Raw genomic sequence first — 18,868 nt, forward strand, 5'->3', positions numbered from 1 at the left:
AAAATATATTTTAAAAAATAAAAAATTGTCAATTCTATTAAATTAAAAAATATTTATTGAACATGTAATGTTCTTAAAATAATTTTATAAAATAAATAAATAAAAATAATAATATAAAAATTAAGATTAATACTTAAATAAAATTATAAAATAATATATTAAATAATTATTTATAAAATTATATGAATAAAAAATATTATTATTATTTAATAATTATCAATAATACAAACAAAAATTAGATAAATATTTAACTTAATTTGATAATAATTATTATATTTTATTTAAGAACAATGATTTATTTTAAATATTTAATATTATACAAATTTAATTATTTTTCATCCATTTTTAAACAATTTTATTTATTTACAAGTTTGTAGTAAAAAGATATTATATAAAATAAATATTTTTAATAAATTATAATTTTTTTTAATGATAATTAACTTATGAGTTAATCCATTAAGTGGACTTTTTGACTCTAAGCTTTTCACATTGTAGATTTTTGGGTATTAACTTGCATGAGTTAGTACTAAATCAGTTAAAGCTACCGATTTGACACCTTGCACATTAGTCATAAATGTTGTAAAAACTCAATTAAATATCGATACGTAGGATGTGTCCCGTAATTTGATTGAATCAACCGCCTAATTTATTGATTTAAACTGGTCAAATTGGATAACATAATAAGTTACTGGACCGAAAACATAATCGGTTCAGGTACTGACGATTTAAACCGTAAATTTAGTTCTTAAAACATTGATGCAGACCGATAACATGATATATATATATTTATTATTATTTTTTATTATTTTCAAAATAAGGTAAATAGCATTACGGATAACTTGACCATAAATGCTTAATGGCCTATTATTCATGTGAACGCAGTTGCATGGTTTCCCATACTGCAAAGTGCGTTTTCTCTGACATTTTTATTTATTTATTTTTTATTTCAGCTTACACTTTGTGTGAATATCATACAAACAGGCACTAGTAAATATCACATTCTATGTTTCTAGACATGATGGGTAGCTACATAAATGATTTTGTCAAATTTGTGATCTCCCAAAACTGCAGCTATCAAGTCAAATGTTCACAGGTCCTTGCTTTAAGTTTCAACTTCCAAGCACCATGCAAGCATCTGGTATGCTATTCAATCTCTCAAGGAAATGAATGTTGAAAGTGATCATGTTCCTATCTCAGCCCATCAGTCTGGAAGACAACCTTGTCAGCTGCACAAATACAACAGAAGTATCATCATAACAATTATAATCAATGATTTTTCCATGACAAGCTGAAGCTTACGACTCTGCTAGTAGACAAGAAGAAAAGCAAAATTATAGCACTCCCTCAAATTTTCAGTAGGATAACCAGGAAATTGAACCTCTTCCTACAGCTGATCTATATAAAAAAAATGTAGCAGATCACTTGTTTAAGTTGGCGTCTCCTCACACCAAGAACAGTGAAGCTTCTCCCTAGTACTTGACAAATGCGGGATTTGGAGCCTTGCCAAGAACAGACTCAACTTCTCCCTGGAATAAGCTGAATTTTTTTGCCACAGCAAAACCAGCATGCATTCCATCTACTGCTGCACTAATGATCCCACCAGCATAGCCTGCTCCTTCACCAACTGGATATAGTCCTTTTACTGAAGTGCTTTCATAAGTGTCAATATTACGGGGAATTTGGATTGGGGAACTAGTCCTTGTCTGGAACCAAAACATTGTTTAGCATAAACAAATAGCAATTATGAAGTAAAGTCATGATAATCACATGCTTTATGCAAAATTCTGATCAATATCTGCAGACTGAACCAGAAGGTAGGAGACAGGGAATAATTTGAGGAATTTACCATATGACATATTAATGTTAGACCAAACTGCAAAGGCTGTCATATTGACATTTTTTATTACCTCTACACCATGAAGGAGAGCCTTATTGCAGATAAATCCTGGTAACTGGAATGTTTGGAAGTTCAAATTAAAAAAATGTTCTCAGTAATTTTGTAGGAAATTTTATTAAAGACTATGCAATACTACTTTGAAGGACATGGGAAACTGCAAACCTCCTTGTCAAATGTTAAGAGTGAATGCTTCAAAGATTCAGTTATATGAACAGGAAATAGTTGATCGAGGCTTGCTGCCTTCACACCCAAACGATAACTTGATGGAGGCACAGATGTTACTGGCACAAACTAGTCAAGCTAAGTTTATCTAAAAGCTGAGAATGTGAGTCTAATAAATAACAGGTAATAGTTGATAAATTTACCTGACAACTTGTTTTCGAGAAAGTCTGTAACTGTCTGGACAGGCACTATAAAGTTTCCTCCTCCCATCATAGCAGCTCTTCGTTCAAACTCTCTCTATATAATAGAAGTATTAGATAAAACAGAGATTCAGTCAATTTATAGCATCAAGAACAAGGACAATCTACTGGAACAAATCTGATACAACGTTGGTCCACTTAGCCAAATCACTTTTGCTTAATGGCCAGAGAAACAGAATATAAATTTACCTATTTTATTATTTAATAATTAAAGGGTTGAAATATGGCGCTAGAGAATGAAAGAAAGATTATTTTCAAAAAACTGGACTATGAAGTTCCCACAATTTATCGTCACTTTGCTTTTGATAACAATAAAGATGAAAATGGAATGAAAAAAAGGATGCTTGTTAATGTGGTTAAATGTTGTATTTATGATATTAATTGTAATTTATTGTTCTTATTTCAAATGTTTATGGATTGTGTTTCCCTCTTTCCTATATTTACTAGAACTTCAAGACCATACCTAATGTCTCTTTTATCTTATCGATTTTTTTAACTTGAGACATTACACAGACAATAAGAAATCAATAAATAGTAAGATTTTATTAAAAATTGTAGCACTTAATGGTATCAATGCATTAAATTGCATTTAATTTTGTAATTTTTAATTAAAACTTACTATGTATAACTTCTTTTTATCATGTGTAAAATAAGTTAGAAAAATCGTTATTTTATATACACTACAAATGTTATTCATTTATTTCTTCCCTACCCAAATCCCCATAATGTAAGCAAAGGACACTTAGTTTAAATATTAAAATGCATAAGAACTGTTATAAACCCGGGAAAGAGGAAAAAGAACTTGATAGAAACAATCAATGAAATTTAACAATTTTAGTAAAAGATTGAGATCTCTCGTCCATGGGTTCCCCCTTCACAAAAAGTTTCTCCTTTCACACCCAATCTGCCAAATTCACAGAATGATCCCCTCTAATCTGATTTCCCCATATTTCTTAAGAAAATCCCTCCTAACTAAACTAAGCAAAGTGACTAACTAATAGATTAACTAACAGTTGTCCTTATTATTCACCTCTCATTATACATCCAAACAATAACACAATAGGGATTGCAAGAATTCAGACTTACCTGAAATTCCACCCCTGCCAGAGGACCATAATAATTCAAAGCTCCAAAATCCTTCATTGTGACTGTTACCACAAGTGCAGCATTTGCCCACTTCGATGCTCTCCGAGAAAATGACATGCCATTGATGCATATTTCTGATGGATTGGTACTAGTGAGAACAACCTACAAGTTCCAATATTCCATAGTTCACTACCAGATGATGACATCCAATAATTGCTCAGGTAAATTAAAACAGTGAAAATATAGTTACAATTGTCTCTCACTGAAACCAAATGTGTTAGACACACCTCCCGCTTCCTCCTTTGCAAATCAATAAGTAAATTTTTATACCATGAGACTGACCTTATGTGCATGGTTCCCAATTAATATATGACTTGAAAAAATAGAAAAGCTGAAAGTATTTTTCTGTGTATTTTACAGTGTACAACAAGGGTTTATTTATACAGCTATGATCATAAATTCTACGCTGAAATTATGGGTATCAAATCAACCTCAATTACAATAAATATGGAATTAAGGAGCTAATCAAATAAAATGAACATGTTAAAAACAACAAATAAATGCATGTCTCAACAATATGATATGCAAGCAAAATGAGAACACTTACCTGCCCACCTGGACACATGCAGAATGAGTAGCAACTTCGATTTGCCACTCCTGAATCAGATGTTTCATAGAAATTCTCCATGTCAATATAATTGGCAACTTTATAATCTGCCACTGGAATTCTACCACGTCCATTACAAACCTCAGAAGCCAATTCAGCATACTGCATATTTAAATGAATAAAATTGCACGCATCACAATCACAGCAAATGGATAAATGAGTCTGAGAAATAGCTTTTCTGACACACAATATACAGGTTAACCTTACCTCATGCTGACATTTAATTTTAAGAGTAAATACAGATTTTGGTCCTCCAAAGATACAAGCGTCATTATGTTTGCTTTCTTTTACAAATACACCAAAAAGGCCCTTAATGTCAATTTAAGACATCAATTTGATCTTCAAAAGGACAATAAGTTGTAAAATGACTTTGAAGGACCATTTTGATGCATTAGTAAATGGAGGACTTACCAGATGACAATTATGTCTTTGAAAGGATAATAAGATGAAGCTGCGTCAATCAATATAGCAGAAAATGCTTTTTATACCCCAATTTCTATTTCTATTATAGGAAGGCTGAATTTCTCTAGGGGAAAGGGATAAATGACTAGATAAGGATATCTTATGACAACAAGAGTAGATAGATAGAGGGCATTGTCCAATTAAAAAGGGAGTATTACTTCACTCAATCCCTCCACCTGGTCCTTAGCTTAGGTTTAGTTCTTATTTTTCATTAACGTAATGAAATGCCATAGAAAGAGCTATGCTGGATCTTGCATTTGGATTTTTGTTGGATTCTTAATTTCAGTATAATTTGTTAATTTCTTCAATTGGATTCATTTCATTTGATGAATGCATGTTATGATTAGAACACCTTGGCATGATTTAGTTAGCTAATTAAGTAGTGACCACCTGCAATTGATTTAAGAATCTATAAAACAATCTAGGATTAGAATAAATGTGGACAAATTTTTGGTTCTTTTCCATCAATTGAAATAGCCAACAAAGTCAATTTAACATCTTTAAAGTTTACGCTTTAATAATTCCTTAAATGAGAAAATAGGGAATTTGATTAAAGAATAGATTATTAGTATCTCATGACCGTCGATTGCTAATAGAATTGGTGGATGTATTCACTTATGAAGTTAACAATCAAATTATAGAAAGATGCAAATTAAAATTTGAATGCAAGTGAAGCCCAAGCTCTAGATATTTGCTCCAACAGAGAGTTCTTGTGTTGTTTCAAAATCACATTTTAATTCCTCTTAATTTCACTTTTAAATTATTTGCATAATCTCAATTTCAATTTTCTAGATAATTAAAGGGTTGTTTTGAGAATCTGATGATTTCCATTATGGGAATGATATTTGAGCACTTGTCATGGGCATAATTTTTATACTTATCAGAAAACAAAAGCGCTGAAACTACTTGACTAGACACAAACCTGTATGCTGTTTATTAGTTCTTGAGGATGCTCAATTCGTAGCCCTACCTGTAACCAATGTTAAAAGCAAGAGAAATAAGAAAATCATGACAAAAACATGTCAAAGCAAACATCACATTATATGATCATTTTTATTCAATTGAAAAACAAAATTACAAATGAACCAGAACAGGGTGCATCGTGTTATAGTAATGACAAATATGAATTTGGTCAATCTAGGATTTTCTATGAGAAGTTGGTCTATCCAAAAGATCTACGTTAGTTTCTCCTTATTAGATCTAGAGGTTTTGGCTTCTGTAAAGGTTTTCTGGAGTCTTTGGCTGGGAAGTAAAGCTAGAAATTTCAAGGGAACATCCACACCTCCAGATTTGGGACAAGGTTATTTATTGTTTTAGCTTGTCTTTGAAGTTCTATTCATGGATATTTTAGCGGGGTCTCTTTGCTAGTCATGTAGACAATTGCCATGCCTTGTTACATGACTCAATCTCAAAGGTCAAGATATTTCATTTCTTGATTTTATTAATTTGTGTAAGAAATGGTGAAAGACATTTCTTGTGAGGATGTCTTATCCTCTTGCTTTGTACTCTTCTTTTTCTTCCTTCATGAAATTCCTTTTACATCAAACAATATAATTTGGAAGTTTGGACTGTTTGAGGGATACCCAAAGCTTACAAATGGATATGCAAACAGATAAGTGTTATGAATACAAATAACTATAAGTATCCCAACTTTAATAAATTGAAATAAAGATTGAAAAAATATATCAATATAAACTTACAGCAAAATCTTTTGGTACTAATTCCACGTTGTGAGCAACAAGCATTTCATAAATATCACGAGCAGAATGACCAACAGCCAGAATAACTGCATCATATTCCATCTTCTGACTCCTTAAAATCAATTTATCTGCAGATTCAGATGCCATAACCCCCAGAATATGTCCATCTTTCATAACTAAATCATCTACTCTTGTTCCAAACTTTATGGTGACCTAGAATAAAGAAGCAGCAGTGTTGTTGGACAAAATTAAGAGCTAAAATAAATGCAAGAAGAAAAGCTATAGTGACAAGAATTTATTTTCAAAACAAGGGAGTTATTGGAACTCACACCCAAATCCTGCAGATGTTGCCTGAAGTTGCGAAGCAATGGAACCAACCTATCTGTTCCTAAATGAGGCTTTCCATCAATCAATATCTGTTTTGGAGCTCCAAACTGCACTAGAGTTTTCATAACCTAAAATGGAAATATCAAATCAACCATTCGGTAAGACATAAAGGTTAGCCATTGATAGAACAACAATTGATAAACCTATAAAATATAATACTAAACACAATAATCACACACTATACAATGAGTACACTTGCTGCTCCAGAGACAAAACTCTCCTACAGAGAGTATCAGATATAATTACACACTACAAATAACAACATGCCTAACTAATTACACACTCAACTATCAGATATAATCCTAATACATAACTTCCATGAGGTAGTTTCTACTACAGAATTAGTTATTTTCTATGATCTATATTCCTTAGTCCTAATTAGAACTACTTCAAATCCATCAACGGATCCTTCCTAACTAACTTTTATCTTGTTCCCATCATCACCACCTGTTGAAAAATCAGCCTTGTCCCCAAGGCTGAAAGTAGGAAAAAGTTTCTTCCTTATCTCTTCATCCACTTCAATAGCAATTGCTTCTCCTTCTTCATATGGGGCTTCATTATCTTACAAAATTACCAACCTTAACTATTTCTCCTAGCAGTGGTGTAAAGGATGGAATTTCTCTCCACAGTGAAAACACAAAGCTATGGTTTTACTCTCTTTCTTGATAAGTTAAATGCCACAGCCCCTTTCTTTTATCCATAGAAATCCTTCTACCCCCTCATTCTTCCTCCCTATAGAGTATAGACATTGAAGAGGAAGCATGGTCTCTGTTTTGTGAAAGACCCAAAGCCACTAACCAGAATTCATGCCATTTCTCCCATTTCAACAATCTAGCAATATATTTGCTGTCCCAAAGAGTACTGTATGTCCACAAACTACAAATAACAACACACTTACCTAATTACACACCATAGTATCAAATACAATCTTAATACCTAATTGCCTTCAGTTATTTTTAATGAATAGCCATCAAACAGGTTCTAATACAGAACTGCTAATGCAGGATATGTTATTTACTCCTAAGTATTGACATTTGCCTCCAATCCATCAATGGATCCTTCTTAACCGACTTTGGATCTCAATCCCCATTAGGCATGAAGGCCACAACAGGGAAAAGTTCACAAATCTTAATTTTGGTCATATTTAAAATTTCTACTAGCTAACAAAACCTTCCCAAATAAAAAACCAATTTTTGGGTCAGATACTCTACATTTTATGGTGGCAGGAGTTTTCCCTAATATTTTGTTGGAGTGGGCATTCAAATTCTTCTTAAAGTTGTACACTTTTCTAAGCAATGAAAGTCTACTGAAGTTCTGGAGTGACATATTCAAACTAGTCAATTTGATTTAAGGTCTACAGACAAAAGCAACAGCATGTATTTATCAACTTTCCACCAAACAGCATGCATTAGAGTATCCCATTCTGACATCAACATTGAGTAGAGGAAAGCCATTACGAAGTTAGCACTGTTTTCTTAAGAAATCTACAGGAAGAAAAGATCAATTTAACATAGTAGGATGCACACATCTATTTCATAAACACAACATAAGGAAACTAACCGCAAGAACACTGCCACTGTTGCGTCCAATTCTGGTTACTAACTTTCCATCACTCCAGGTACCTGCACCACCCTGCCACACATAAGTCCTTAATAAATGACAAAGTAAATAAACAAGAAGACTATATGATAGAAAAACTAGTGGAATAAAAAACGACACAAGAATCACAAATGAGCTGATCAACTATCTTTAACTCAATGTAACATTCGATGATTTTCATAAGCATTTCAGAAACTCTGCAATGTCTAATATTGCAGCTTAGATGAGCATTAAATTGTGCACATACTTTCCACTGACTCAAATAACATGTCACAAAAATCTCCTTCCCTGTTGGCTTTTGTGGAGAAAATTCAAATTGTAGCAACTAGCAACAAAACTGCACAAATAGTACAAAAGTGTACTCCCATGTGTTTTATTTTGAATAAATTCGCATATTTTTCAGAACATGACAACTTTAAATAAATAAATAAATAAAATAAGTGGATGTGACCTTTTAAGATGTGTCCAAAAACAAACTCCTTTAAGTCCAAAGTGATGAATGATGCAACCATGAATGTATCATCTATCATACTGAAAGAATAAACCATCATTCAAAGAAGTAAATGAAGATGCACATTGCATAGTACAACCTCCCCAAAGCAGAAGTTACTTTCCAACTCTAAAATTCGACGAACAACAAGAGCACCAATGTCACGCCCCCTTTTTTCGACTGGTTGACCTCTTTCTATCAGTGTAACATCTGCACCAAGCTCTGCAAGAACTAGAGCAGCAAATAGGCCGGAAGGGCCACTACCTACTACTGCAATTTTTGGCTTTCCAGTATCCCGGTTCCCTTTTGGCTCTGTTGAAAAAAAGCTATGTCCATTTTCCCCTTTCAACGCAGCTTCTTTATTTTCTTTACAGTCATGAATGATACTCGTCAGATCACCAAAATCTCTTCCATCGTGCCCACGTTCCACAAGGCCAACTTTAGGCTCCAGCCGAGCAATAAAGTCCCAACAACGAGGCTCCAGACTGATTAGTTTTTGAACATCCATATCCACAGTATGCACAAATTTGGGCTCTTTTAATTTCTAAAAAAGAATGAACAAAACAAAATGAGAGGATGCAAAGGCAATCATAACTGAAACCATATGGCTATTTAATATATTTTCATTTATAACAATACTAATTGAAATGAAATGCTTCAAAGTTCTACACATCTACATATTTATAATCGCAGGTTTGTCCATCAGCAATCATTTTTTGCATTGCGTTTAATGTATGGCACACATAAGTCAAAACCAAATAATCGAAATATTAACAATGAAATCTAATTTGTGACATAAGTTTTCAAATCAAGATTGAACACAGCCATGCTAGCAGCAGCAGCAGCATCAGTAGAAGTAGTGCTGCTAGCCTGCTATTACTACTATTATTATCCTTATTATTAGATTTCAATATTCAATTTGAGTCTACAACTGCAAATGCAATCAAATATTAAGGTTAAGGTTTTGGAAATCTCTACAACTGCACAGCGATTGCATTTACAGCCACGTCAGCCACATTTTCGGCAATTTCAGTGACCGGCTAATCGCAATGCAAAACAAACGCAATTCAAAACTTACTGTTACTGTTATTAACAAGAAATGAAAGTGATGAATTAATTTGAGTTTGTCATTGAACATTTGCACATTACATACCTTCCTAGCATCAAAGGACTTCCTAACGACCGTGAAAGCTTCTCGTGGCAAAAGCGAGGCAACCTAACAGACACGGAAGAAATTGAAAATTAAAAGAAGTGTATTTATTTATGAAAAAATGTTGCTTCAGAAGTTTGAATACCGGGAACTTGAGAACTTTGGCGATTTCTTGGAGAAGGCCATCGGAAACTTGTAGAAAGTCCTTCCCAGGGTCCTGATCCAGTGGTACTGCGAGCTTGAAGAGCCTCCATGTACCCTCAAACTTGCTCTTCACTTTAGAATCGGATAAAACCTCTTTGTGCTTTGACTTTAGCTTCTTCTTCTCCGACGGGTACCTCTGTTTCCCGGTTCTCTTGGCACACCAGATACGCCGCGTTTGGTTACCAGAATAAGGGACTCCATCAATGGGACCGCCAAACCAGAACGCATTATGGTGCTTTAGGTAGCAAGTGGAAGAGGAAGTGGAGGGAAGAAGGAGCATGGGGCTGTTGTTGTGGTCTGGTGAGTCAGAATAAGCGAGTTTCTTAGTTCGTTCGGATAAGACCGTTAAGCTATAGAGCTTAGTCTAGGCCTGTCAAATTGGGCCAACCCACTCCCTTCAGCCCTAGCCTATATGGCTCAGGCCCAAAATAACTAACGAGGCCGAAATGCTCACATTGAATCAAGGCTATACGTTGACCGAAAATAAATAGTTAAAGTTCATAAAATCTTAAGGGCTAGAACCAGTTCATGGGCCTTAAAGTAATTAATTTAGCCTACTTTACGTGGGTCAACTCACTGTACAGTTCATTAGTTCAGTCTTATAAATTAATTATTATAATATTCTATATTAATATTTTACTAGTAAATATGTCCGTGCGACTAATTTATTTTATTTTTATTAAATTAATTTATTTTAAAATATAAAATATGTAAATATGGTAAAAAAAATTTATTATATTAAATATAATTATACTAAGTAAAATTATAAAATACTTTTTTATATACAATTTTTTGTATATTTTATATATTTATTATTTTTTTAATAATAAGTATTTTTATTTCTTTTGTTGATATTATTTTATATAATATAATATATAATTGACCATGATTAAATATAGATTTTGGCAAATATAATCAAACATTATTTAATAATTTTTCTTGATAAGGTGTCTTGTTCCAATGTACATTCTTAATGTAGGATTGATGTTCTTATATAGCATAATTAACATTTATTCTTTAAGTTGCAAGCAATGGGAAAGAAATTCATTAAAATTTAAAGTATTCAAGAACTCTACGGGATAAATAAACTCTTATTTAATGATTTGATTTGATTTATCACCTACAAATTTTAAAAAAATATTAATAAATAAGTAAGCATAATTTTAATTTATGATTTATATGATAAAATATTAATTATAAAAGTAGTTATAATAAATTCTATAAGTATATAATTAAATTATATTAATAAATAAATAAGTAAATATTATTACAGTTTATAATACTAATATCAATACATGCATGAATAAATTTTTATAATTATTCTCTAATTAAATTAAATAAGTAAATTAATTTTAAAATATGAAATAATTTTAAATAATTATTTGTTAATGTAATAATAATAGAATTAATAAAATTAAGATAATATTTATTAAGATAATAATAGATTTAATAATATGTTACGTCTTAAAAAAGATCAATAAATAAATAAATGAATTTTTAATTTATATATATATATATATATATATATATATATTATACTGTCATTAAAATATTTATAGGTCTGTAATTATTTTAAAAAATATAACTTTAATATAAACACATTAAAATATTATATCGTTATTAAAAAAATAGATATGTTCTAACAATTTTTATGTAGATCTGGTGTATTTGAGATTTCATGATTACTTTTAGAAATAATTTTTGTGTGATGTCTATGTATCTATATATGTAATCTAATATTTGATATATCACATAGTTTTAAAAAAAATCAATATATTAGTGAACAGAATTTAAATTTTTTTAAAATTAAAAAATATAAAATTTTAAGAATATAACATAATAAATAATTATATTAATAAAAAAAGATTTGTATTGAATTAACATTTTTATGTATAATACCTGTATTTTAATTTACATCTTGGAAACTAACTTTATGTCCACAAAATAACTGAATTTTTCCATTAGAAAGCATGGTTCTTTACGTTTATAATTAAATACTTTTAGAAAAAATTTCAAAAACATTAGAACTTATATTCCAATCTAAAAATTTTGAATAATCATATAGTGAGAATATAGAACTATAATAAATGAATATAATTTAATATGTTACTATAAAAAATATTTTTAGTTATACTCAGAAAATTTTAAAAGTAATAAAGGGAAATGTTTGTTAACTTTTGAAACAAATGATATATATAGAAATTAAATCTAAAATTAGAACTTAATTCAGAATTAAAATGTTACATTTTCTTTACATATTCATTCATTATAAGATAAAATTATTAAAAAATATACAAAACGAACGGTTACCTAAAGATTTAAATATCAAATCATATTCATTTTCATTATTATGATATTTAATAATGTTTAATTTATTTCAATTATTATAATTAATTAGTTTTAATTTGAGAGTTTTGAATTTATCATCATCATTATAACATTTTATAAAAAAAAAACTGCAACAAAATTATTAAGTAAAAATATGGTTAATTTTTTAATTTAAATTTGTCATTGTAATTATTATAATATAAAATATAAATAAAATATTATCTACATTAATAGGTTATACATAATTATGATAAGTCAATTCTTATTAAATTATTTTTAAAAAAAATTAAAATAATAGAAGTAGAGAAAAAAAAGAGTAGTTAAAAAAATTTTAATTAAAATTTAGGTAGAAACTAAAAGAGAATAATAATTTTATTTAATATAAAAATTAATCTTTATATCAATTAGAATTACAGATGTTGGTATAATATAAAATTTATGAATCACATATAAAATTAAAACAAATTTTATGTTAAGGATAAAGTCAATACATAATATATATAATAATAAAATAAGATATATATATATATATATATGTAAAATAAGATAACAAAATAATTTTTTAAAAGACATAAATATTTGGTGACATTTTTCTTTTCAAATTCTACATAATATTAAAAGTATTTATACAATATTGTAATAAAAATAATTCCATCCTCTAAATCCTTCATTATTGCCTTTTGCTCACTATTTTTTGTTTTATCTTCCTCAAGTTGCAGCCTAATTGAAAATATTAAATATAAACTAGTGTATGATCTAAGAAATTTGAACAATACATTACACATTTATAATTTATACATTAATTTTCTCATTCTTTTATCTTGCCTTGAGCAGTTATTTTTTCTTTAATAGAACTTGTGTGCATGACCACTCCAATCACATCTAGTCATAAAATAAATAAATTTAAGAAACTAATTGATAAATTAAATACAACTAATATAACAATTTTAGTAAAGTTCTACAACAAAATATCTATTAAGACGTTATTTGTACAACAACTTTTCAAATCTTCAAAGTTCACAAACTCAAAAGAGATGGTAAAAAATTATGTTGTCATCATTTAATTCTTTAATAATAATTAGTGGCATAGAATTGCAACATGAAAGAATTATTTTCAATAGCATCAAATCTATCTTTATTCTTTGTCACTAAAAAATTTGTTATGAAGTATAATTTTTTTTTCTTTAATATACCTTTGAACCGGTAATTAGAAATTATAATTTTTCTTCCTTTAATAAAATAATTTAAATATGTAAAAAAAATTTGATTAGAAATTTGATTTAACAATTTTTTTACTACAAACTAAATATTAGTCTTTGAAATATAAATCAGATATAACTAATTAATAAAATAATTCAATTAAAAAATAACTCAAAGAATGTATATATATTTTTTTATTCCAGATTTTTAACATAATATAACCATCAATTCTAGTAAATTCTTCTTAAAGATATTTCATAATAAGTATGAATCAGATATAATAATTTTAAATCGTAAATTATGAAAAATATTATAATTAATTTTAATAAATAGTAATTTAAAGTTACCGTTTATAACATAATATAACCATTAATTCTAATAAACATTCTTCAAATACAATTTAAAGATAATAAGTATGAATAAATATAATTTAAATTCGTAAATTATACGTTTCAAATTTTAATGTATATAGTAATAAGTAAGTGCAGTGAATAGGAGTGACTTTATAGTTTTCGAATTTTAATGCAATAAAATATAATTTTAATTTGTAAAATATACATTTCGTATTTTAATGTATAGACTAATAAGTAGATAGAGTCACATATATAAAAATGACTTTATACATTTTAAAACTTAATGTATAGAGTAATAAGTAAGTGTGCAATTAATTTTACATATACGTATATAATATATATAAAAGATAGAAGATATGGGTGATATATAATTAATTACAAAATATTATAGCTCAAAATTTGTCATGTTGCTGTAAAGTTAATGACAACATGAAAAGTTATGAAATATATTATCTAAATAATTTATTACAAACTTATTCATCTATTATATATCAACGTTAACAAAAAAACGCGTTCCAGAATGAGTTACAACGATAGATGTTTTCCTATCACAATTGAAATTTGAGCTTTCGTTTTTTAAATTAGAATGAGCCAACAAGGGTGGGTTTCATCTTTGAAAGCGCAGTGGCTCCCAACAATGAGATGTTAGGATGCACCATTTAAGTGAGAAAAATTACAATGAGCGTCTATATTCATTATATTCATTGCAAATTCATAGTGGAGCAACGTTACTAATGATTTACGTCATTCACGACTTCTGTAGTGTGTTCCCTTTGGCAAATGAATTGGTACCTTTCATTGGGATGAAAAGGAGAGGGAGAGGCGTGCTAGTTGCTGATGAGTGCAATGAGTTGTGGGTTACAGTTGCTACTTGCTAGTGCTACTCCGTGGCTTGCATGTGCTGGGTCATGTCCTTGTGGTGAAAGAAGGAAAACAGAGCATTTGTGTTTTCTTTTCAATTTTTAATAAAATATTATGAATCCTTGAAATATTTGACGGTATAGACTTGCTATACCCTCTAATATGATAGTACTTTAAATAAGAGTTAGTTCCAATAAATAAAATAATATTGTTCAAAGAGTGATTAGTTAATCAACCATATATTGAGTTTTTTTTCCCTAGATAATTCAAATTATAATTGCCCAATATTAAGTAAAAAGTTCAAGTCTTCCAGATGATCTGAGCCTAATATGATAGTCCGTTGGTACTAAATTGCGGGTATAATCTAGAAGACCTTAACGAAAAATTCGATTCAACATGGTAAAAAGACATGGCACTTAGAACTGTCATACACTCTCTTCAGGCAATAAGTTCGGTGTTATACTAACAAGTACATCATAAACCCTACAATTGATTAATCGTTTGAAAATGTTTCCTGAGTCATTATGATTTCTTCACCAACCCACCTGATAAATTAATGGGACAGTACTCTTAGCTCATAACAAGGATATTTAGCTAGAGTTATAACAGGGTACCAGTAATTGTGAGCCAGGCATTGCTCGAGTATGACTTTTCACCAATTGCCACCATCTGCATCCCGTGCCTGGTAGAAATCATTTGGCCGGACAATGTTAACCTCCTCAAATTCATTATCATCTGGAAACAAACAGATGGCTAACTTTACATTATGTAGTTACTGGAAAACAAAGTTATGCATAATAATTCTAATAGACAATGCAGTCAAAATGGGAGTTTCAGGAATATCCACAACTAAAGGTTAGGGATGAGAAGAGGACACAAACTACATATAAATGCCAGCAGCATGATTGTACAGATCACCTCGGATGCAAAGTCACCCATATCTGTGTCTTAAGAAAAGACAAGGGGTTGTGGATGGGGAGAAGGAGGAAGAATAGTTACTTGAACCCATACCAAAAGTTAAAAGGATCAATAAAATGGCCACCCCGAAGGCCTTCATGAATTCCTTCAATTTCTTTATTTCCATCAGTTACCACTTAACCGATATAAAATACTTCATTAACATGTGAATTATTACTTTGATGAGACCATTTTAATTCCATGAAGAAACCCAGTCCAATCCATCAACAGCTGCAGCTGAACAAATCATACGATGTATATTATCAAAATGAAATTAGAACAAAAGTTAACTTTTGGATTGAAAATAATTCTCTTTCTTTTCATCTTGGCCTCTTGGGTCCAACGTCAGTAAATTCCATTAAAGGGACTACTAGTAAAGTCCAGCTGTAATGATTTTTCTGAGGTTATAAACGAATAATGGATGCAATTCCAAGCAAACAGAGCATGCTAAGTACCTATGACAATTACTTTTTCTTTTCTGTGGGAATAACAGTACAGCAAAAACTGAGAATTTGGTTCCTCTGTAATTAAAAGGAAACCCAATGCCAAATAAAAAAAAACCCCATTGAAGCCAAAATAGTAATGAACTATTATGTCACAATTCACTACACAACAACCAAACCTTTTCCCACGAGTCAGAGTTAGTGGCTAGCTACATAAAGATCAACCGATGCCATAATGTTCTATAGTGAATCACATCCAAGCAGTCAGGGACAAATCATTAACCACTAAATCCTTCTTAATGGTTTCACCAATAATTTTTTTAGTATCCCTCTAGCTTTCAAAATAAGCTTTCAGCTATAGGCTCCCTTCTAAATGGGGCTTCTACAAGTCTTTTCATGCATGCCCAAATCACCTGAGGCAAGATTTAATGATTTCTCCAACAATGGACGCTACTTCAACTTTTTCTCTAATGCATTCATTCCTAGTTCTATCTTGTTTAGTATATCCACTACTCTAAGCTGGAGTTGATACAGCTCTTGCTAAACTTACATTACATATAGTATACTCCATCTTACTTCTAATTAAATAAAAGCCACATTCTTCCAAACCTTATCTCCACGGCATTTCTCCATCAAAATTCACAATATAAAATAAATTTACATCAGTGGGATTATGCTTGAATGCACACAACACAGGTTGGATCCACTCCTATCATTTGTAATAGGAATACAGGATAAGGTCTAGTAGAGAGAAAAAGACTTTTTTTTTATCAGTAAAACATGAGCACACTATGATTAGTTTTAAGATCTTATAGTAACATTTAAGAAAAATGTCTTTTTCAAAAGAAAATTTCCAGAAGATTAAAATTACAAATAAGTACACAAGCTAAGTTATTAAAATTACCAAAAGCACATAACTCCTATGGATCTTCAGAATATGCCAAAAGAAGATTTGAGTTTATTTTGTATGCCTAAAGTACATTTCAGAAATTCCTAAGGTAGCCCATGAATACCCGAGACTTGGCCCCAAAATTTGAGGACTATTACAGTATTATGGCTTTCTGGAACAGTTCCTAGTTACTGCAATTCCTCAGCAGGAATTAATTATCCAAAATTAATCCTAAAAAAACCCAGGATGACCAGAATAGTCTATCTCTACCATTCCAAACTGAAGGATCCTTCAAAGAACAACATAGGCAACAGGCAATAGGACTCTGCATACATTCAGAGAAGCAAGAAAGGAAACTAAATAGGCAGCAAGGAAAACGATAATAACATAACCATTACCTTTTCTCAAGGTCAGTGCAACAACTGCATCATTTTCAACCTGAATAGTAAAAAATATATCAGAAAGTGTCAACATCTTTGGCATTTGTGTACAAGTCATATGGGGAGAAGACAGAACACTTTGGCTAGTTAGATATTAAGAATAGATGTGTAAAAAGACCCAGGAGTTAGATGCATTTTAATTCTAAACATTTAAAGAAAATACATGAAAAATATACATCAGATTAGTCTACAGCACCTTTTGATCTGCCAGAGTCCTAGAGTCATCTAATACTTCCCCTGTACCAGGGAGAATTAAGCGTTGATTATTAGCTGGCTGATCAACGAGTTCTTGCAACTTCTGCTTTATGTCAAGAATTTTATCAGATGGCTTGCACCGGATGAAGTATGTTGTCTTACTACGCTTAACACGAATGTACATATCCTGTCAACAAATGATAGTATAGATTGAAATCACTCGAATTTTCTCATTATCCATAACAGATACCTAAAATCAATTAGCTAACAGATCCCCCATCTATGTTATAAGTAAGATTAGCATCAACATTATAACACTGCTCACTTATTAAAAATCAGAGTATCCATTTTATAATTGAACATGATAATGATATGATCCTAAAGCACACCAGCCAGTTGCTTCTAAAAGATGATAATAAATTTGAAAGAAAACAGGGAATAGTCTTTTCCTTTTCAGACAAGCATACAGCAAGATTCAAACATAAATTCGATGGGCAGCTTAAAGGAAACGAAATTCAAACAAGTTATAAGCATTTCAATACAATCTCCTAACATCTCTACCATATAAAACCCAGAGACTATGTCAAGGCTCAAGCACTAACACACCGTTGGGTTAAAAGAGGAAAAGCTATCTCCTCTTTTTAATCTCATGAAACCACCGCAAATACAATTGTCTTTAATAATACCCTTTCTCTTTTATTATTCTTCACAACCTAGCAACATCAAAGGAATCGAACATTTTGTTGATTTTTATAACAATTCCAGCCAGTTTCCTCACTTTAGTTGGAATGACTTTAGAAAAACACACTAACCCATTTCTTAACTTTCAATTAGACGCCATATTTCACTGCGAAATTTCACCGATTCGAAAGAAAACAGCACAAAAAAGTGAAGCACATACCATTTTAGGACGCTTCGGGCGTTTCCCCTTGGTAACAGAATCTAAGGGTGCTGCAGTCCACGGAATTGAAGAAAAATAATTAAATTAAATTAAAAAAAAGTTGAATACATTGATTTTAAGTGAAGGGGAGTAATTGATTTGAAGAGGAATGTAAATGTTAGAATTGAATTGGGAAAATACCTGAGGCTGGGAATTGGAGAAATTTTGTAGTGAGGTTTGGAAATTGGAATTTGGAAG

General features: G+C 30.5%; 2 protein-coding genes across 6 annotated transcripts; both read right to left on the bottom strand.

The window, feature by feature from the left end:
• Positions 1-817: 817 nt before the first annotated feature.
• Positions 818-10,383, bottom strand: LOC113862381 (uncharacterized protein Cbei_0202). 5 transcript variants are annotated; one of them, XR_003504454.1, is made up of 14 exons: positions 10,006-10,383; positions 9,864-9,926; positions 8,811-9,254; positions 8,182-8,253; positions 6,564-6,689; positions 6,235-6,447; positions 5,457-5,504; positions 4,013-4,174; positions 3,406-3,567; positions 2,263-2,356; positions 2,060-2,188; positions 1,908-1,952; positions 1,449-1,703; positions 866-1,226 (listed from the first exon to the last, which is right to left on the bottom strand). XR_003504454.1 is itself a non-coding variant. In XM_027495482.1 (14 exons), the coding sequence occupies exons 1-13, from the start codon at positions 10,342-10,344 to the stop codon at positions 1,470-1,472; spliced, it is 2,121 nt and encodes a 706-aa protein (XP_027351283.1). In that variant the 5' UTR covers positions 10,345-10,383; the 3' UTR covers positions 866-1,226; positions 1,447-1,469. The 5 variants fall into 5 exon arrangements, 4 of the variants coding, with proteins under 4 accessions (XP_027351289.1, XP_027351283.1, XP_027351277.1 ...); XM_027495482.1 differs by having other exon boundaries at positions 1,447-1,703; positions 2,060-2,178; XM_027495476.1 differs by having other exon boundaries at positions 1,423-1,703; positions 2,060-2,178.
• A 4,832-nt stretch (positions 10,384-15,215) lies between these two features.
• Positions 15,216-18,868, bottom strand: LOC113852873 (polyubiquitin 9). The gene is made up of 6 exons (XM_027483263.1): positions 18,812-18,868; positions 18,632-18,696; positions 17,732-17,917; positions 17,494-17,533; positions 15,421-15,541; positions 15,216-15,351 (listed from the first exon to the last, which is right to left on the bottom strand). The coding sequence occupies exons 2-5, from the start codon at positions 18,632-18,634 to the stop codon at positions 15,459-15,461; spliced, it is 312 nt and encodes a 103-aa protein (XP_027339064.1). The 5' UTR covers positions 18,635-18,696; positions 18,812-18,868; the 3' UTR covers positions 15,216-15,351; positions 15,421-15,458.

The sequence above is a fragment of the Abrus precatorius genome, unplaced genomic scaffold (genome assembly GCF_003935025.1).
Source record: "Abrus precatorius isolate BTA unplaced genomic scaffold, Abrus_2018 Scaffold10, whole genome shotgun sequence".
Taxonomy (NCBI): Eukaryota; Viridiplantae; Streptophyta; class Magnoliopsida; order Fabales; family Fabaceae; genus Abrus; species Abrus precatorius.